Source organism: Camelus dromedarius, chromosome 8 (genome assembly GCF_036321535.1).
Source record: "Camelus dromedarius isolate mCamDro1 chromosome 8, mCamDro1.pat, whole genome shotgun sequence".
In the NCBI taxonomy this organism is placed as follows: Eukaryota; Metazoa; Chordata; class Mammalia; order Artiodactyla; family Camelidae; genus Camelus; species Camelus dromedarius.
Genome location: NC_087443.1, coordinates 54,099,963 through 54,118,665, shown reverse-complemented (window position 1 = coordinate 54,118,665; position 18,703 = coordinate 54,099,963). Strand labels below are relative to the sequence as shown.

General features: G+C 36.3%; 1 protein-coding gene across 2 annotated transcripts in view; it reads right to left on the bottom strand.

The window, feature by feature from the left end:
- Positions 1 to 249: 249 nt before the first annotated feature.
- LOC105084249 (cytochrome P450 2C18) overlaps positions 250 to 18,703 on the bottom strand; it is a 35,765-nt gene continuing 17,311 nt past the window's right edge. For both annotated transcript variants that reach the window (XM_031461414.2, XM_010974311.3), the window contains exons 6-9: positions 18,495 to 18,636; positions 15,407 to 15,594; positions 2,423 to 2,564; positions 250 to 625 (exon numbers count right to left, since the gene is read on the bottom strand). In XM_031461414.2, the coding sequence (XP_031317274.1) occupies positions 444 to 625; positions 2,423 to 2,564; positions 15,407 to 15,594; positions 18,495 to 18,636 (654 nt within the window). In that variant the 3' untranslated portion in view covers positions 250 to 443. The remainder of the gene's footprint in view (positions 626 to 2,422; positions 2,565 to 15,406; positions 15,595 to 18,494; positions 18,637 to 18,703) is intronic.

The following is an 18,703-nucleotide window of genomic DNA, read 5'->3' as shown; positions in this document are numbered from 1 at the left end:
CATCATTCAGGAGAAGTAAGGCCTCTTTGGACTCTATTTTCTTCCATTTCTTACCTGTATTATGTACAAAGAAGGAAAGTTTGAGAACAGGCCCAGCAAATACTGAGGCTATTTAGAACATCCAGAGGACAAATGGCTGTGTAGTGGCTTATACTCCTCATTCTTCTGTGTTTCACAGTGATAACATAGTACTAAGTCAATATTAGATAAGTGTTAGCATTTGTGGTGGCCAAAAGAAGTGTTACAGACTAAAAAGAATAACACATATATTTATTCAATAAAATTCAGGAATCTCACCTACAATGGAGGCTGGATGTTCACTGGATATTGATGGAAAGGGAAGATGTGAGATTAAGTGGCAAGAGAAATCATCCCTGGTAGTGAGAAAAAGGAGGGGGAATTAGAGACAACAGCACAGCAGCAGCTGGATGGTGTGCCCTTCATCACACAGGAATGAAGCAGAGCTGGTACAAGGGTGGCACATGGCCAAACCCACTAGAAACTGGGGTGGTGTCGATATCCTTAGGGTCAACCATAGATTCCAGGGTAAATTTCTGTAAAATGGTGGTCAAGAATAAAAACAGCTCCATGCGGGCCAGGCCCTCTCCAAGACACATCCGTTTTCCTGAAAATAACACACAGAGGGGATTTGTTCCGAGAATAAGACGTTGGGAGCTGTAACAAAACATATGCAGTAACTATTTAATGAATGAATGACTAGATGGAGGGCTGGAAGGATGGTTTAAGAGACAGATGGACAGAAGGATGGATACATTCACTATTCACCTATTATGTTAATGAGAACCTTTCATTCAACAAATATTTGAGTGTCAGCTCTATATCAAGCATTTCATTATGTATGCCCACATTATAACTGCTCTTTTCCATTTCCAGTTTCCATCAGTCTTTGTAGAAATATCCTCACTCTGCTTCTCCAGACGGGTTGAAGGTAGAAGAACTGAGAGGTGGGAACTCATGTTATCTGTGTTTCCCTTTCTACCTCTGGCACCAAACAGCCAAAGATTCTTTTCCTTCCTGTGCTTTTAAAAGCATGTGTCGAAATGTGTCACTCTCCCACTTTAAAATATTAAATGTCTCTCCCATCTGTTCCATGGGATGAGGTCCAAATATGGATTAAACTGGTCCTTCATATTTTGTTCCCAGTCTGATGTTCCCTATCATTCCTTCCATTCTTCATACCCTCTAGTCTCAGCACTAGCCATATCCACTCATCAATTCCTAACATACCATGGAGTTTCTAGCTTTGTCTTGTGCTGTTCCATTTGGCTAAGATGCACTTCTCTTATACTTCCTTCAGGACCTAGGTCCCGTGTCATTTCCTCTTTATGATCTTTGTGATCTTCACAGGCAACAGAATTTTTGCCCACCCTGGGTTTCCTCAGCATCATTCTCACACTTCAATTGAAGCACGGATCACCTTGAGTTGAAATTCTCTGCTTATTTATTTTTCTGCTATGCTGAAATGTGCATTCCTTGGAGAGGGCTCAGTCCTTGACATCTCGGTATAGTCAGAGCAAGACCCAAAGCAGACATCAAAAACCACTGAATAAATGAAGGTGGCTCTGGAGCCAGAAATCAGCACACACTGTAGCTGTGAAGACTCAACATCCAAGACCTCTGATCAAGAGTGGAGGAAGATCACGGTGCTCAGGAACCACTGCACAGTATCCTGCCACATTCCCAAGAACTTCCTTACACCACAATTTGTTGGGAGTTTCCGACCTTCTCAAACTACAGGAAATGTCCTGCTCCTATGAAAGTGCCTTGCTCTCTCTTTTTCCCTTGCTCCATGTCCTCTGTGATGCAGGTTAAATTACCTTTCTGCTGTTGGAATGTTGCTTACCCATTTTAGGCCTCACTGTGGGGTATGAGTGACCAGAAAGGAGGTAGCTTCCCTCTTGGTCTCCTGGCAGCCTGTGCGCTCCTCTCTCACAACACTATGCTTAATGAATTAAATTGATCTGTTTACTAACCTCCCTTCCCAAGTAGGATGTTAGCCTCTTTGGCGCCATTCTGTGCTTGTGGATACTTGCAACCCCAGAGCTCAGCCTGGGAAGTGAGGGATAGCATATAAAAAATACATGGCAGGCAAAAAAAGTCTAGATGAGTTTCACCTGCTAAGAAGAGCTCGTGGGTAGCTCAGTGATACATTTAGAGGCAGAATTCAATCTACCTATTTTCGAACTTTCTCACTTTGGAAGAAATAGGTCACCTCCCCAGACTTTCAATAAGGCAGATGTACGATGAGTGAGTGGAAAGTGCATGGGCACTGGGAGTGGTGCTTGTAATCATGAACAAAGTGCAATTCTACCAGCCCCTGAGTGAGCACCATGTAAGTTCCAACTGGTTGCAAAACCATTTCTTGTCCCCTGAAGTATCTTAGGAAAGTAATTTTAATTACCTGCTGAGAAAGCCATAAAGTAGTCACTTTTCTTAAAGCTGCCACTATCATCCAAGAAGTGGGCAGGGTCAAACACCTCTGGGTTGGGGAATTCTTTGTCATCATGTAGCACAGAAGTCAACGATGTTAATATAGTCGTGCCCTGGAATGAACAGATGAAGATAAATCAAGTTATAAAGAAGTCCTGAAGCTGGAAGAAATGCTGCAAATCATTTACTCTGATCTTTCAATCTGTAGATGAGAAATCCCAGTCCAAAGGAGGGCAGTGGCATTTCCGCCCAGACACAACAAGCAATAACAGGGATGAGTTTAAGACCAGTGTCAGTGATGTTACTAAAGTAGACTCCAACAGCATCAGAAATACTGAGTACTTGGTTACTTGGGTGCTAGATCTCTGAATCCCCTTACTTATCACAATGTTTGGACACCGCTGTCTGTCCCACCCTTTGCTCTATCTCATAACTTCAGTCTTCATACACTGTATATGTGGATTGTAGCTTAAAATGAAAAGTCTCTGCTCACTCTTGAAAAGTCAGATGTATCTGGAATATGTTTATAGAGCTTTTAAAGATAGAGATCTGATCTGATTAAAAATGACATCTGGCAAGTTCATACACACAGAAACAGATTAGTAGCTGTTAGGGGCTGTAGGGAGGGAGGAATGGGCAAGGACTGTTTAATGGGTAGAGGATATTCTTTTGAAATACCGAAAATCTTATGGAACTAGATAGTAACTATGGGTGCACCACATTGTAAATGTAATAAACTTCACTGAATTGTACACTTTAGAATAGCTAAAATGGTAATTTTTATGTTATGTGTATTTTACCACAATAGAAAAGAAAACCTGGGAAGGAGAGATTTCTGGACAAGATGGCAGAGTAGTAGGACCACAAGCCCACCTCTCCTCATGACTACAACAAAACCACAACTGACTGCTAAACGACCATTGAAAAAACAGACTGGAACCTAAGAAAAAAGAACTACTGGAAATACAAAGAGGAAACCACAGCAAGACAGGAGGAGGGACATGTTCACAATATAATTGGGCCCCATATCCCCGGGTGGGTGACCCACAAGCTGAAGAATAATTAACTTGCAGAGGCCCTCCCACCAGAGTGAGATTTCTAAGCCCCACGTCAGGCTTCCCAGCCTGGGTTCCAGCACTGGGAGGAGGAGACCGTAGAACATCTGGTTTTGAAGTCTATCAGGGCTTAACTCCAGAAGTCCCATGGGACTGAGGGAAACAGAGACTTCATTCTCTTGGGAAGTGTACATAGAATTTCACGTGCTCCAGGTCCAAGGGCAGAGGCAGCGATTTCACAAGAACTTGGGCCAGACTTACTTGCTGGCTTTGGAAGGTCTTCTAGCGAGGTAGGGGACAGCTGCAGCCACCCGGGGAACCTAGAAGCTGCTGGTGGATATTCAGGTAGTGTTCATGGACATGAGCTTTCCTGGAGGCTAATGTGTTGACTGGATAATTAGCACCAAGACCTAGCCCCACCCAACAGCCTACAGGTTTAAGGGCTGGGAAGCCTCAGGCCAAACAACATACATGGAAACACAATCACACCCATCAGCAGACTTCCTGAGCCTCTAGACATGCCACTACACACCAGTACCAACTTCTACCCAGCAATGGGCAGGCAGATTCTTCTTGTCAGGAAGCCTGCATAGGCCTCTAATCCAGTCTCACCTACCAGGGAGCAGATACCAGAAATAAGAAAACAACAATCCCAAAGCCTGTGAAAAGAATTCACAAACAAGGGCCAGACTCTACCTTGGGACTGGGTGGACTCTGGCCCTTGGGTGACAAGAGAGCAGTGTACTGTCAGGGCAAATAGGACATCTCCCACAGAGGGCTACTTCTCCAAGGATGAGATATGTAAATAATCTACCTAAAAATACAAACAGAAAGATAGAAGATATGAGGCAGCAGAGGAACATCTTCCAGGCCAAGGGACAAGATAAAATCCTAGAAGTAGAAATAAGTGATGAAGAGATAGGCTATCAATTCAAGAAAGAGTTTAGAGTAATGATGGTGAAGATGTTCAGAGATCTCAAGAGGAGTATCGATACACAGAGCAAAGTTTTTAGAAAATGTTGGAAAACATAAAGAATACCCAAACAGAGTTGAATAATAAAATTATTCAAATGAGTAACACACTAGAAGGGATCAAGAATAGACTAAATGAGGGAGAAGAACAGATCTGTGAGCTAGAAGACAGACTAGTGGAAATCACTTCTGCAGAAGAGAAAAAAGAAACAAGAATGAAAAGAAACAAGGATAGTTTAAGAGAAGTCTGGGACAACATCAAGCACACTAATATTCTCATCATAAGGGTCCCATAAGGAGAAGAGAGAAAGGATCTGAGAAAATTTTTAAAGAGATAATAACCAAAAACTTTCCTAAATTGGGAAAGGAAACAGTCACCCAAGTCCAGGAAGCTCAGAGAGTTCAACACAGAATCAACCTAAAGAGGAACACGTTGAGGCACATAGTAATCAAATTGACAAAAATTAAGGATAAGGAGAAAATATTTAAATCAGCAAGAGAAAAGCAATAAATAACATACAAAGGAACTCCCATAAGGTCATCAGATGATTTTTCAGCAGAAACTCTACAGGCCAGAAGGAAGTGGCAGGATATATTTAAAGTGATGCAAGGGGGAAACTTACAACCAAGAATACTCTATTCAGTAAGGCTCAGATTTGATGGAGAAATCAAAAGCTTCACAGATAAACAAAAAGCTAAAAGAATTCAGCACCACCAAACCGGCTTTACAACAAATGTTAAAGGAACTTCTCTAGTTATCAAATTACAAGAAAAGAGAACAAAAAGAAGACGAAAAAAAGACCTACAGAAACAAATTCAAAACAGTTAATAAGACAGCAATAAGAACATACATATCAATAACTACCTTAAATGTAAATGAATTAAACGTTCCAACCTAAAGACATAGTCTGGCTAAATGGATACAAAGACAAGACCCACAGATATGCTGTCCACAAGGGACAACTTCAGAGCTAGAGACACAAGCAGAAAGTAAGGGGATGGAAAAAGGTATTCCATGCAAACAGAAAGCAAAAGAAAGCTGGAGTAGTAATACTTATATCAGACAAAATAGATTTTTAAATAAAGACTGTTACAAGAGACAAAGGACACTACATAATGCTCAAGGGACCAATCCAAGAGGCTACAACAATTGTAAGCATATATTCATCCAACACAGGAGCACCTCAATATATAATGCAATTGTTAAGACATAAGAGGAGAAATGGACAATACACAGTAATAGTGGAACACAGTGCATTCCATCCAAAAGCAAGAGACTACACATTCTTCTCAAGTGCACACGGAACATTCTCCAGAATCAACCACATGCTGGCCACAAAGCAAGCCTCAGTAAATTTAAGAAAATTGAAACCATACCAAGCATCTTTTCTAACAACAATGCTATGAGGTTAGAAATCAACTATAAGAAAAAAACTGCAAAAACTGCAAACATGTGGAGGCTAAACAATACACTACTAAACAACCAATGGATCACTGAAGAAATCAAAGAGGAAGTCAAAAAATACTCTGGGACAAAAGAAAATGAAAATACACATGATCCAAAACATCTGGGATGCAGCATATGCAGTTCTAAGAGGGAAGTTTATAGTGATACAGCCTACCTCAGGAAAGAAGAAAAATCTCAAATAAATAACCTAATGTTACACATAAAGCAACTAGAGAATGAAGAACAAACAAAACCCAAAGTTAGAAGAAAAGAAATAATAAAGATTAGAGTAGAATAAATGAAATAGAGACTAAAAAAAAAAAATAGAAAAGATCAATGAAACTAAAAGCTGTTTCTTTGAAAAGATAAACAAAATTGATAAACCCTTAGTCAGACTCATGTTGATCAAAGGGAGAGGGCCCAAATTAATAAAATTTCATTTCAGAAATGAAAAAGCAGAAGTTACAACTGATACCACAGAAATACAAGGGATCATAAGAGGCTATTATAAGCAACTATATGCCAACAAAAAGGACAACATAGAAGAAATGGATAATTTCTTAGAAAGGTACAATTTACCAAGACTGAACCAGCAATAGACAATATGAATAAACCAATTACCAGTACTGAAATTGAATCAGTAACTAAAAATCTTCCAATAAGCAAAGGTTCAGGACCAGATGGCTTTACAGGTGAATTCTACCAAACATTTAGAGAGGAGTTAACAGCTATCCTTCTGAAACTGTTCCAGAAAATTGCAGAGGAAGGAAAACTTTCAAACTCATTCTATGAGGCCATCATCACCTTAATACTGAAACCAGACAAAGATATCACAAAAAAAGACATTCTATGAGGCCATCATCACCCTGATACTGAAACCAAAGATATCACAAAAAAAGAAAATTACAGGCCAGTATAACTTATGAATATAGACACAAAAATCCTCAAATAAAATACTAGCAAACCAACTGCAACAGTGCATTAGAAAGATCATACACCATGATCAAATGGGACTTATCCCAGGGATGCAGGGATTTTTCAGTATCTGCAAATCAACTGATGTTATATACCACATTAACAAATTGAAGAATGAAAACAACATGATCGTCCCAATAGATCAGAAAAAGCTTTCGATAAAATTCAACATCCATTTATGATGAAAACTCTCCATAAAGTGGGCATAGACGGAACATGCATCAACATAACAAAGGCCATATATGACAAACCCATAGCTAACATGATAGTTAATGGAAAAAAGCTGAAAGCATTTCCTCTAAGATCAGCAACAAGACAAGGATGCCCACTCTCACCACTTTTATTCAACATAGTTTGGAAAGTCCTAGCCATAACAATCAGAGAATAAAAGAAATAAAATGAATCTAAAACGGAAACGAATAAGTAAAATTGTCATTGTTTGCAGATGACATGATACTATGCATAGAAAACTCAAAAGCGGCGACCAGAAAACTACTAGAACTAATCAGTAAATTTGGTAAAGTTGCAGGATACAAAATTAATACACAGAAATCAGTTCCATTTCTATACACTAACAACAAAAAAGCAGAAAACCAATTAAGGAAACAATACCATTTACCATCGCACCAAAAAGAATAAAATATCTAGGAATAAACCTACCCAAGGAGGCAAAAGACCTGTACTCTGCAAACTGTAAGACACTGATGAAGGAAACTGAAGATGACATAAATAAATGGAAAGATATATGACGTTCTTGGATTGGGAGAATCAATATTGTTAAAATGGCCATACTACACAAGGCAGTAATATACAGATTCAAAGCAATCCCTATCAAATTACCAATGACATTTTTCACAGAGCTGGAACAAAAAATGTTAAACTTTGTATGGAAACACAAAAGAACTCAAAGAGCTGAAACAATTTTGGAAAAGAAGAACAGAGCTGAGGGAATTACACTCTCTAACTTCAGACTATACTACAAAGCTACAGTAATCAAAACAGGATGGTACTGGCACAAAAAACAGACACTTAGATCAATAGTACACTATACAAAGTCCAGAAATAAACCCACGCACTTATGGTCAGTTAATGTATAATGGAATACTACCCAGTGATTAAAAAAAGAGTAAAATAATGCCATTTACAGCAACACAGATGAACCCAAAGATCGTCATTCTAAGTGAAGTAAGCCAGAAAGAGAAAGAAAAATGCCATGTGACACTGCTTATATGTGGAATCTAAAAAAAAAAAAAAAAAAAAAAAAAGACACGAATTATTTTTACAAAACAGAAACAGATTCACAGATATAGAGAACAGACTTATGGTTACCTGTGGGGAAAGGGTGCGGGAATGGATAAATTGGGAATTTAAAAATTGCACCTCTTGGAGAGAGATAAAAATGTTAGCTATCTTGATTGTGGTAGTGGTTTTATTGGTGTATATATCTATCAAAATTCATCAAATTGTACATCTGAAATATGTGTAGTTTACTGTATAGGAACCATACCACAATAAAGGTGTTAAAAAGAAAAGAAGAAAAAGACAAGTTGCCCAAGAGGAAAAATGACTTCTTAGATATATCAACAGGTACACTAACTACTAAGTATCTATCTCTGGGATATAATGACTACACTTCAATAAAAGTACATATTTAAAAAAAAACAATAACCTGAAAAAAATATGGGAGCACTCTACATTATAGATGAATTCTAGATTAAAAAACAAAGAGGCATGATAAAATTAGAAAAATTATCACTTTTCACCAATTCAGGTAAAGATCATCAATTAATGCTAAAACTGCTGTATGAATGATTTAGGAAAACATGATATTCACAAGGTCTTAAAGTACCATACCACAGATTTATTATTTATTATTTATGAAAAACAGAACCTCAGCAATGGAGATGGCAGACACCTCCTTAACAGTACCTTAGCAACACCAGTAATGGAATAAACTGACATTATATGTCTTCAGCCAAAATGTGATGCAGTGGGACATACACATCACCTATGTAATTTTTTTGCCAAAAACACAGAACTGGAATCTAATCTCAAGAAAACAATCACACAAAGCCAGACTGAGGAACATTTTACATGACAATTGTCCTGGACTCTTTGAAATTGTCAGTGTACTGAAATAAAATAAATAAAGGAAAAAGAACTGTTCTTGATCACTGAGGATTAAAGGGACAGATAATCAAATTAAATACTTGTTCCTTTATTGGATTCTGGATGTTCCCTCAAGAAAAGCTATAAAAGATATTTTAGGATAATTGAGAAAATGTATTTATAGGCTAAGTATTAGATAAAATTATTGTAGAGGTGATCATTCTTTTCATGTGAACGCTTTCATTGTTATGTAGGATAAAGTCCTCGCTCATATGTTCCTAGAAGATATATACTGAAGTATTTAGGTGTTAAATTTGGTAGCTATCTTATATAGACAGATGCAGATAGACATGTAGTTAAAAGGTACACAATTTCATATATATTTCATGTAGTGTATATATATAGTGTGTTTAAATAACTACTTCAATTTTAAAATGTTTACATTCAAAATTGGGAAGAAATTTCACCCCTTAAGTTTATCATATTTAAGACCTCTAATTTTGTTTTTTAAATTACTACTTTGTATATTTTAAAACAAATAATAAGTGAAAATGTTACTTTAAGATTTAAAAAGCAGGTGTATTTTCAACAAATGGTGCTGGGACAAGTGGATATCCATAAAGAAAAGTAATAAAGTACGGTCATTACTTCACACCATAAGTAAAAATGAACTTTAAATGGATCATAGACCTAAATACAAAAATTGAAAAAGAAAAGCATAAATATTTGGTAGCATATGTTGGAAAAGAAATATGACACAAAAGCACAAGTTGTAAGAGAAATAATTGATAAATTGGACTCTATCAAAATTATAAACTGTTCTTTGAAAGACATTCCTAGAAACTACAAAAAAGTAAGAAAAAACACATACTGGGAGTAAATATCCACAACACTTAAGATATAATAAAGAGGCTACATGTAAAATATATACAGAACTGCAATAATTAAATAATAAGGCAAATAACCCAATAAAAATAAGAATATAATTTGAGCACTTTACCAATGAACACATATGAATGGCCACCACATAAAATCACCACATAAAAACCCAGAGATCATTATTCATCAAGAAAACAGAAGTAAAACAAAACGTGGTATCACTACACAACTACAACAGTGTCTAAAATTTAAAAACACTAAGAATGGCAAGTGGCAGAGGGCACTGGAACTCTCTTACATTACTAGTGGGAATGTAAAATGTCACAGTCATATGAGAAAATAGTTTGGTGGGGTTTTTTAATAAAGTTAAACACTTAAGCAACCAGCCCTATCCTCGGTATTTACTCAAAAGAAATAAAAATTTATATCCACACAAAAACCTGCATGCAAATGTTCACAGCACTTTTATTTAAATATCCCCAAACTGGAAACAATCCAAATATACATCAATTAGTGAATGAATAAACAATCTGTAGTACTCCATATGATGGATTACTCATTGTATAAAACAAACTAATGATACATGCAATAACAGAAATGCATCTCAAACATATTCTGCCACATAAAAAAGAGATACACGTATATACTGATTACAAGTTATTTCATTTATGTCACATTCCATTATATTGAAATATTCTTGAAAAGGCAAAACTGCAGGACCAAAAACAGATCAGTGATTACCAAGGGCCACAATGGGGGGAAGTGGACTAGTTGCAAAAGGAGAATAAGGGAACTTTTTGAGATGATGGAAGTATTTTATACCTTGGTTGTGGTGGTACATACATAATTTCACACATTGGTCAAAACCATTAGACTCCACACATACCAAAAACCATTACTCTACCTTCTACCATATGGGACAACACAGATATTCAGAATTATCTCTTCCTCAGAAGATAGAAGTAGTGGTTTCAACCTTAAACTCATAACCCTTTTCCCCTTAAAGTGAATTTTTAGTTATCATATTTTTTATATAATAGTAATATGTGCAGGCTTTAGATGGGAGTAGTCTGTAGGATACCAACTAGAAAGTCTGAATAAAAACAGAAACCAAGTGTTAGAAAGCATTAAAAAGCTGCTGACAAAATGAGTTTCTAGATTCCATAGAAGGAAGAAACTTGGAAAGGTACACTAGTATCTATAGTCAATTTCTGACTGCATTAATATCCAATTCTGAAACAGGAGGTGTTAAATAATTCTTCCTACATAGTGGAGGAAGGATGAACACCTTCTGGAAGAAGATAAACATCATCTGAGACTGCATTCTTTATCTTATGTATATCTGAGCTTAACCAAAACTTATTAGGCACAGGAAAGACAGAACAAAGTGAACACAAAAAGAAGAGAAAAGCTGGCAATTACATATATACATATATATAAACTCTCCACAAAATGGAAAATAACCCACCTTATTTTATAAGGCCAACATTACCTTGATATCAGAAGTCTGATTAAAAATTTGAGAAAGAATAATTGCAGATCAGTCTTTTGTGAATATAAATACAAATGTTCCCAATAAAATGTAGCTAACTAAATCCAGCTGCTTATATATGAGAGACAGACACAGAGACAGAGAGGACAAAACATATGCCATATAAATGAATGCAGAGAATCCATTTGATCAAATTGTACACACATTTATGAAAAACTATACAGATTGCAAAGAGCAGGGGAGAGGGAGATATGGGGAGTTTCTAATCAATAGGTATAAAGTTCTAGTAATACAAGATAAATTCTCAAGATCTGCTATATAACACTATGCCTATAGTTAAAATTAATGTATTGAACATTTACAGATTTGTTGAGGACATACCTAATGTTAAGTATTCTTAAAACAATAAAATTAAATTTTGTTTTAATTTTTTTAAATTAGAAAAGTACCAAATCACTACAATCTTTCAGGAGGTAGTAGCAGCAGCAGTTGACCCTAACTCATTTTATAAGGCCAGCATTACTCGAATACCAAACCAAAGACATTACAAGGAAGGAAAACTAGAGATCAATATCTCTCAGGAACATACGTGTAAAAATCCTGAACAAATTTTACCAAATCTATTCCAATAATGTATAAAATGATTTTTATCCCATGTATACAAGGCTAGTTCAATATCTGAAAACCAATTAATGTAATCCGTTACATCAACAAGCCAAAGAAGAAAAATAACATGATCATATCAACAGATGCAGAAAAAAGCATCTGACAAAACAGAACAACCATTCATGATAAAAATTCTCAAAGAACTAGGAGTAGATGGCAACTTCCTCAACTTGATAAAGAATATCTACAAAAAAACTACAGCTAACCAAATTTATTGAGAAACTCAAAGTTTTCCCACTGAGATCAAGAATAAGGCAAGGATATCTCATCTCACCACTGTTTGTCAACATCACACTGTAAGCCTTACCTAAAGGAATAATAAAACGTATACAGATTGGGAAAAAAAATAGAAGTCTTTGTTTGCAAATGACATCATTATCTATGTAGAAAATCCAAAATATTTGAAAAAAATTTCTGAAAATACTAAGTACCCCATGACTACAAGATAAAAAGTTAATACACAAAAGTGAATCATTTTCATATGTCAGCAATTAACAATTGGAATTTAAAATTAAAATCACAATGCCACTTACATAAGCATCCCCAAAATGAAATACTTAGTCATAAATCTAACAAACTATGTACAAGCTCTATATGAAGAAGACAACAAGATGCTGATGAAGAAAATCAAAGAACTAAATAAATGGAGACATTCCATGTTCATGGATAGAAACTTAATATTATCAAAATGTCAGCTCTTCCCAGCTTATTCTACCAATTCAATGCAACTTCAGCCAAAATCCCAGCAAGTAGATATTGATAAACTGATCCTAAAGTTTATAGTCAAAAGACCCAGAATAACCAATTCAATATTGAAGAAGAACAAAGTTGGAGAACTCATACTATTCAAATTCAAGACTTACTTTAAAGCTATTGCAATCAAAACACTGTAGTACTGATGAAAGAATAAACAAGCAGATCAGTGGAACAGAGTATAGAGCCCAGAAATAGACCCACATAAATGTAGCTGACTGATCTTTGACAAAGGAGTAGTGGCAATACAATGGAGAAAAGACAGTTTTTTCCAAAGACCATTGCTGGGACATCTGGACATTCACAAGCGGAAGAAAAAAAAAATGAATATTACATCCTTCACAAAATTAACTCAAAAAGGGTCATAGATCTAAATGTAAAATGCAAGACTATAAAACTCCTAGAAAATAACATAGGAGAAAATGACCTTGAGCTTGGCGGTGACTTTTCAGATGCATATAAAACCAACACTAAAGGCACAATTTATAAAAGAAAGAACTGATAAGCTGGACTTCATTAAAATTAAAATTTTCTGCTCTCAGAAAGACATTTTCAAGATAATGAAAAGACAAGCCACATTGGGAGAAAATATTTGTGAAAGATATATCTGATAAAGGACTGTTATCCAAAACATACAAAGAATTTTTAAAATTCGACAATGAGAATATAAACAACATGATTTAAAACTTGAAAAAAAGATGTGAACAGATACCTCATAAAAGGAGATATACAGATTGCAAATATGCATATTAAAAGATGGTCCACATCATATGTCATCAAGTAAATGCAAATTTAAACAACAATGAGATACCATTACCTGTTAGAATGGCCAAAATCCAGAACACTGACATCAAATGCTAACCTGGATGTGAAGCAACAGGAACTCTTCATTCACTACTCTTGGGAATGCAAAATGATACAGCCACTTTAGAAGAAAGTTTGGCAGTCTCTTCTAAGACTAAGTATATTCTTACCATATGATCTAGCAACCACACCCTTTGGTACTCACCCAAATGAGCTGAAAACTTATGTCCACACAAAAACCTCCACAAGGATGTTTATAGAAGCTTTATTCATAATTGTGAAAACCTGGAAACAACTAAGATGTCCTACACTAGGTTAATGGATTAAAAAACTGAGACACATTAAGAAAATGGAATATTATTCAGCACTAAAAAGAGATGAGCTATCAGCCATGAAAAAAACATGGAGAAAACTTATTTGCATATTATTAAATGAAAGAAGCCAATCTGAAGAGACTATCTACTGTATTCCAACTGTATGATAATCTGGAAAAGGCAAAACTATGGAGACAGTAAAAAGACCAGTGGTCGCCAGGAGTTTGGGGGAGGGAGGGATAAACTGTCAGACCACAGTGAATTTTAGAGCAGTGAAAGTACTCTATATGATACAACAATGATGGATATACACTTGCCCCAACTCACAGAATATACAACACCAAGTGTGAACCCTAATGTAAATGATGAACTTTGGATGCTAATGATTTATCAGTATAGGTGCATCAATTTTAACAAATGCACCATTCTGGTAGATGATGCTGATAATGGCGGAGACTGTGCATGTGTGGAGGCAGGGGGGATATGGGGTAATCTCTCTATCTTCAGCTCAATATTGTTGTGAACCTAAAACTGCTCTAAAAAAATAAAGCTTATCCCCTCAAATCACACAAAAATAAGAGTTGAGGAAATACTTCCCTAATCTTTTTTTTAATGTTTACAAAAATATACATAAAACACCATTCTCAATGATGAGATACTTAACCCTCATCTCTTCCTGGATATCATAAATGACACAAAGGGCACTAGGATCACTTCTGTTCAGCATTATCCTGGAAATCCAGCCAGTGTGATAATGAAATAAAAAAAATTAAAGTCGTAAGAATCAGAAGATATGAAATAAAACAAATATTAAACCATAGAGCAGAACTGCATACACAGAAATTACAAATAAATTCACAAATTATTAGCAATGATAAATGATTTTGGAAAGGTTGCTAAAGTCATCAAAATAATAAAGCCAATATTTCCATATAAGAAAAAAGTAGAAAAGGCATTTTAAAAATTATGCAATGTAAAAAAAATTATGTAATGTATAATGACATCAAAAATATTTATCTGGGAAAAAAATAACAGATGTGTAGTCAGTGCACTGAAAACAAAACAGTATTAAAAAAAAGTAAAGAATGTCCAAATAAATTGGAACACTATACCACATCCATGAATTGAAAGATGTAACATGTCAAGATGTCAATTCTTTCCAAATTGATTTAATATCATCCTGATAAAACTCATAGCTGAGTGTTTTGAGTAACTGACAAATGGATACTAAAAATCTTATCTGGAAACACAAACAGGTAAGAGTAGTCAAAATAATATTTAAAAAAAAAATTTGGAAGACTTAGCCAGATATCAAGATCTGTCATAAAGATTTATAGCCACAAACTGGAAACAATACAAAATCTATCAAGCTACCACATGTATGATTTTTGCAGTTCTCTCTCATCTTGCATTGGTAGAGGATTGAAACCACACATGGATATGGGAGCTTCAAGAGTGCTGAGGTCACTACAGGAGAAATCAATCTTACCTTGGGGATGAGGTAGTTTCTGAATTTAATGTCATGGGTCACCGCATGGGGCAGGTTGGTGGGGATGAGGTCGATGTATCTCTGGATCTCGTGCACCACAGCATCTGTGTAGGGCATGCGGCTCCTGTCCTGCATGCAGGGGCTCCGGTGTCGGCCAATCACACGGTCAATCTCTTCCTGGACCTTAGCTGATAAGAGACAAGAAAGACTGATGGAAAAAGAAAAATGTGCCTCCCACATTTGCATACCAATTCAGAAATACATGAGGCATTATGAAGTTGTCCCAATATCATTGTAAACATTAGTTATATTTCAAAAATGCACCTAGACATTGAGTGAACTGTCATAATATAGGTACAAATGACTCATACAAGCTATGCTTTGAGATAAGTCTGTGCACACCTCTATATTAGCATACAGAATCATTAATACAAGTAGAAAGGATGAAATACTTCATATATAAATAGTACATTAACTCAAGAAATTACTGTCCTCACAGAAAGAAAAACAGGGAACAAGTATTAATTACAGATCAAATAATATATGATGCTTTAAAAATCAAATTCTGTAACTGATGTATACCTATGTATGGTTTGTGTGACTGTATGTGTGTTGTGTGTGGATTTATTTACAAGTTGCAATTCTATCTTCTCTAATCCTCACACTCCCCAAAGGTGACCACTTTGAAACATTCTAGCAGTTTCTTCTGAAATTTATCTCATATTTCTAAACAATGACTATTTATATTTCTTGATTTATCCATTTTTAGACAAAGTGTGACTTTATGGTAGGTGACCCGAAGGCTAATATCTCAACCACTACCCCATACAAAATACACACACACACACACACACACACACAAAACTTCCCCTCACTCAATTTTCTCCAGTATATTTATATCACAATTTTTTATTGTATCACTATTCATTGTTTATATCATTATGACTATGTAAAGTAAGACAACTGATTATGTTTACCCTTTTCTACATTCCTGGTCTTACAAGCACCTATTTCAATTCCTAATTTTTAGGTGCCAGTTTAGAATTATTGAAAATGCTCAGCCAGATGTTTCAAACTCCTAGTAATAATTTTCTGATTACTGGAAAGCCTCAATTTATCATTTCTCTTTTGTTCTTGGTGTTTCCTCTCACATCTGTTTTATCCATCTAATCCATTTTGAAATAGTTTTCTAAGCCTTTTGCACAGCACCCTCTCTGAAACCTCCATTCTCCTACATGAGATCTACTGATTCTTTTTCTGCAACTTAAACAGGAGTAATTCTCATCTGCAATTAATTTATCATTTCAATGGGATTATGACTCAGACAAACATAATTTCCATAACCAATCTGCTATTCATAACCAGAACCTGCTTAAAGATAATTTAAAATTATTTTTTAAAAAGTTGTTTATAAAAGTTAAAACTATTAACCTGAAAGGAAATTATTATGGTAAACACCATTTTTCTGGACTCAGACTTCTGGAATAAAAAAATTCCTTTTGAATTGTGACACAAGTACAAGAAAAGAAAATTACAGGCCAATATTCCTGATTAACACAGATGCAGAAATTCCCTACAAGATACTAGCAAACTGAATACAACAGCACATTAAAAGGACCAGACACCATGATTAAGTTGAATTTATCCTTGAGATACATGTGTGATTCAAAATATGCAAAACAATATGATATACCACATTAATAGAATGAAGCATAAAAATCATATGATCATCTCAATAGATGCAGAAAAAGCATTTGACAAAGCTTAAGATCATTTCACGATAAAAACTCCCAACAGATTAATTATAGAAGGAATGTACCTCAACAAAATAAAGGCCACATATGACAAGCCTAGAGCTAACATCATACTCAACAATGAGGGAAGTGATGTTATAATCACAACAGTATGAGATGCTCCCTTTGTTTCTCACCTTCAATCTACCAGTAAAACATCCATAACTCAACAAAGGTAACTCTGCCCAACACACTAGGATGCCACAGAATTCCACACAACTGTTCATTTAAAGGTGGGTGGACTGGAACATCCAGAAGCAGAACTGGGAGAACAGACGAGGCAGTGCCTGAGATTGTGGCACCCAGCCACGGCAGCTGAGCCTGCAACTCCAGAGAACCCAGCAGTAGCAGGGGAGGCACTGCACACAACTCTGACCACCTGGTCAGAGCAGCACGTGTCCACAGCTACAGGCAACTGAGCAGCAGTGGAAGCAGCACTTGTGACCCTGTCCCTCCAGTTGTGGAGGCAACTGCAACTCTGGACCCCCCCACGCACAGCAGCAGCACCTACAAACCCAAAAAGCCCTAAGACAGCAGAGGAGCCCACAACCCCAGCTGCCCTCCGGACAGAGAATGAGCATCGCACTTATGGAGCACCTCCGCAGACCTGAAGCCATGTCCCCAGCTACGTGTGGCAGCCCTCATCCAAGGCCCTTACTCACATGTTTGAGGTCACTGCTGGGACTGCCCCTAGATGGATATCAGCAGCTTTAAGCTATGCCTGGGCTAGTTTGTAGTGACTCACTGTGGAGCATCCCCCAGACTGGCATGTGGCTCTGTATTTGTAAAGTTATCGGTGTAAGAAGCAATTAAATTTTCTCAGGCTTTCACACCGAATTTCTAGAATTTCTGCTATACCTCAACAAATATAGTCCCCATTATTCCCTACCCTAGCATTAGAACACTGCATATTCAGAATAAGGAAAGATCGCTGCAAAACCATACCTACCATTCAAAGTGGCCTCTTCTTAAGAAAATTAATATTCAGTTCAAGGCCAATTTATGCTGGCTGTGCTTGCTGCAAATCCCTGTCCATGAAATCCAGTCACTTACCCAGAATTTTTCACTGATGAAATCCATAGCTTTATTGCTGTTACTACTGTTCACACTATATTCACTTCTCTCAATCATCCTCCCCTATTGTACCACTTTGTCTCACTTTTATCCTTTTTTATATTTGGACAACTTATAGCTGGTAACACAGAAATCTCCACAGTAAAGCTTCATGAAGAGAAGTAAGATGACGGACCCAATACCTTCTCTGAAATTCACCCTGCCCACCATGTTGGTCATACCTGTGACTTTTCGGTGCTTCAGCAGGAGCAGGAGAGCATATCTTAGGGTGGTGCTTGTTGTCTCTGTCCCAGCTCCAAACAAATTAGACACAGTGGCTATCAAGTTTTCAAAAGTAAACTCCGTCTGTTGATTGTGCTTTTCCTAAGAATTTTTTGATGTAATTATTTGATAGTTTACCAGCATATACAATTACAATGAATCCAAAAAA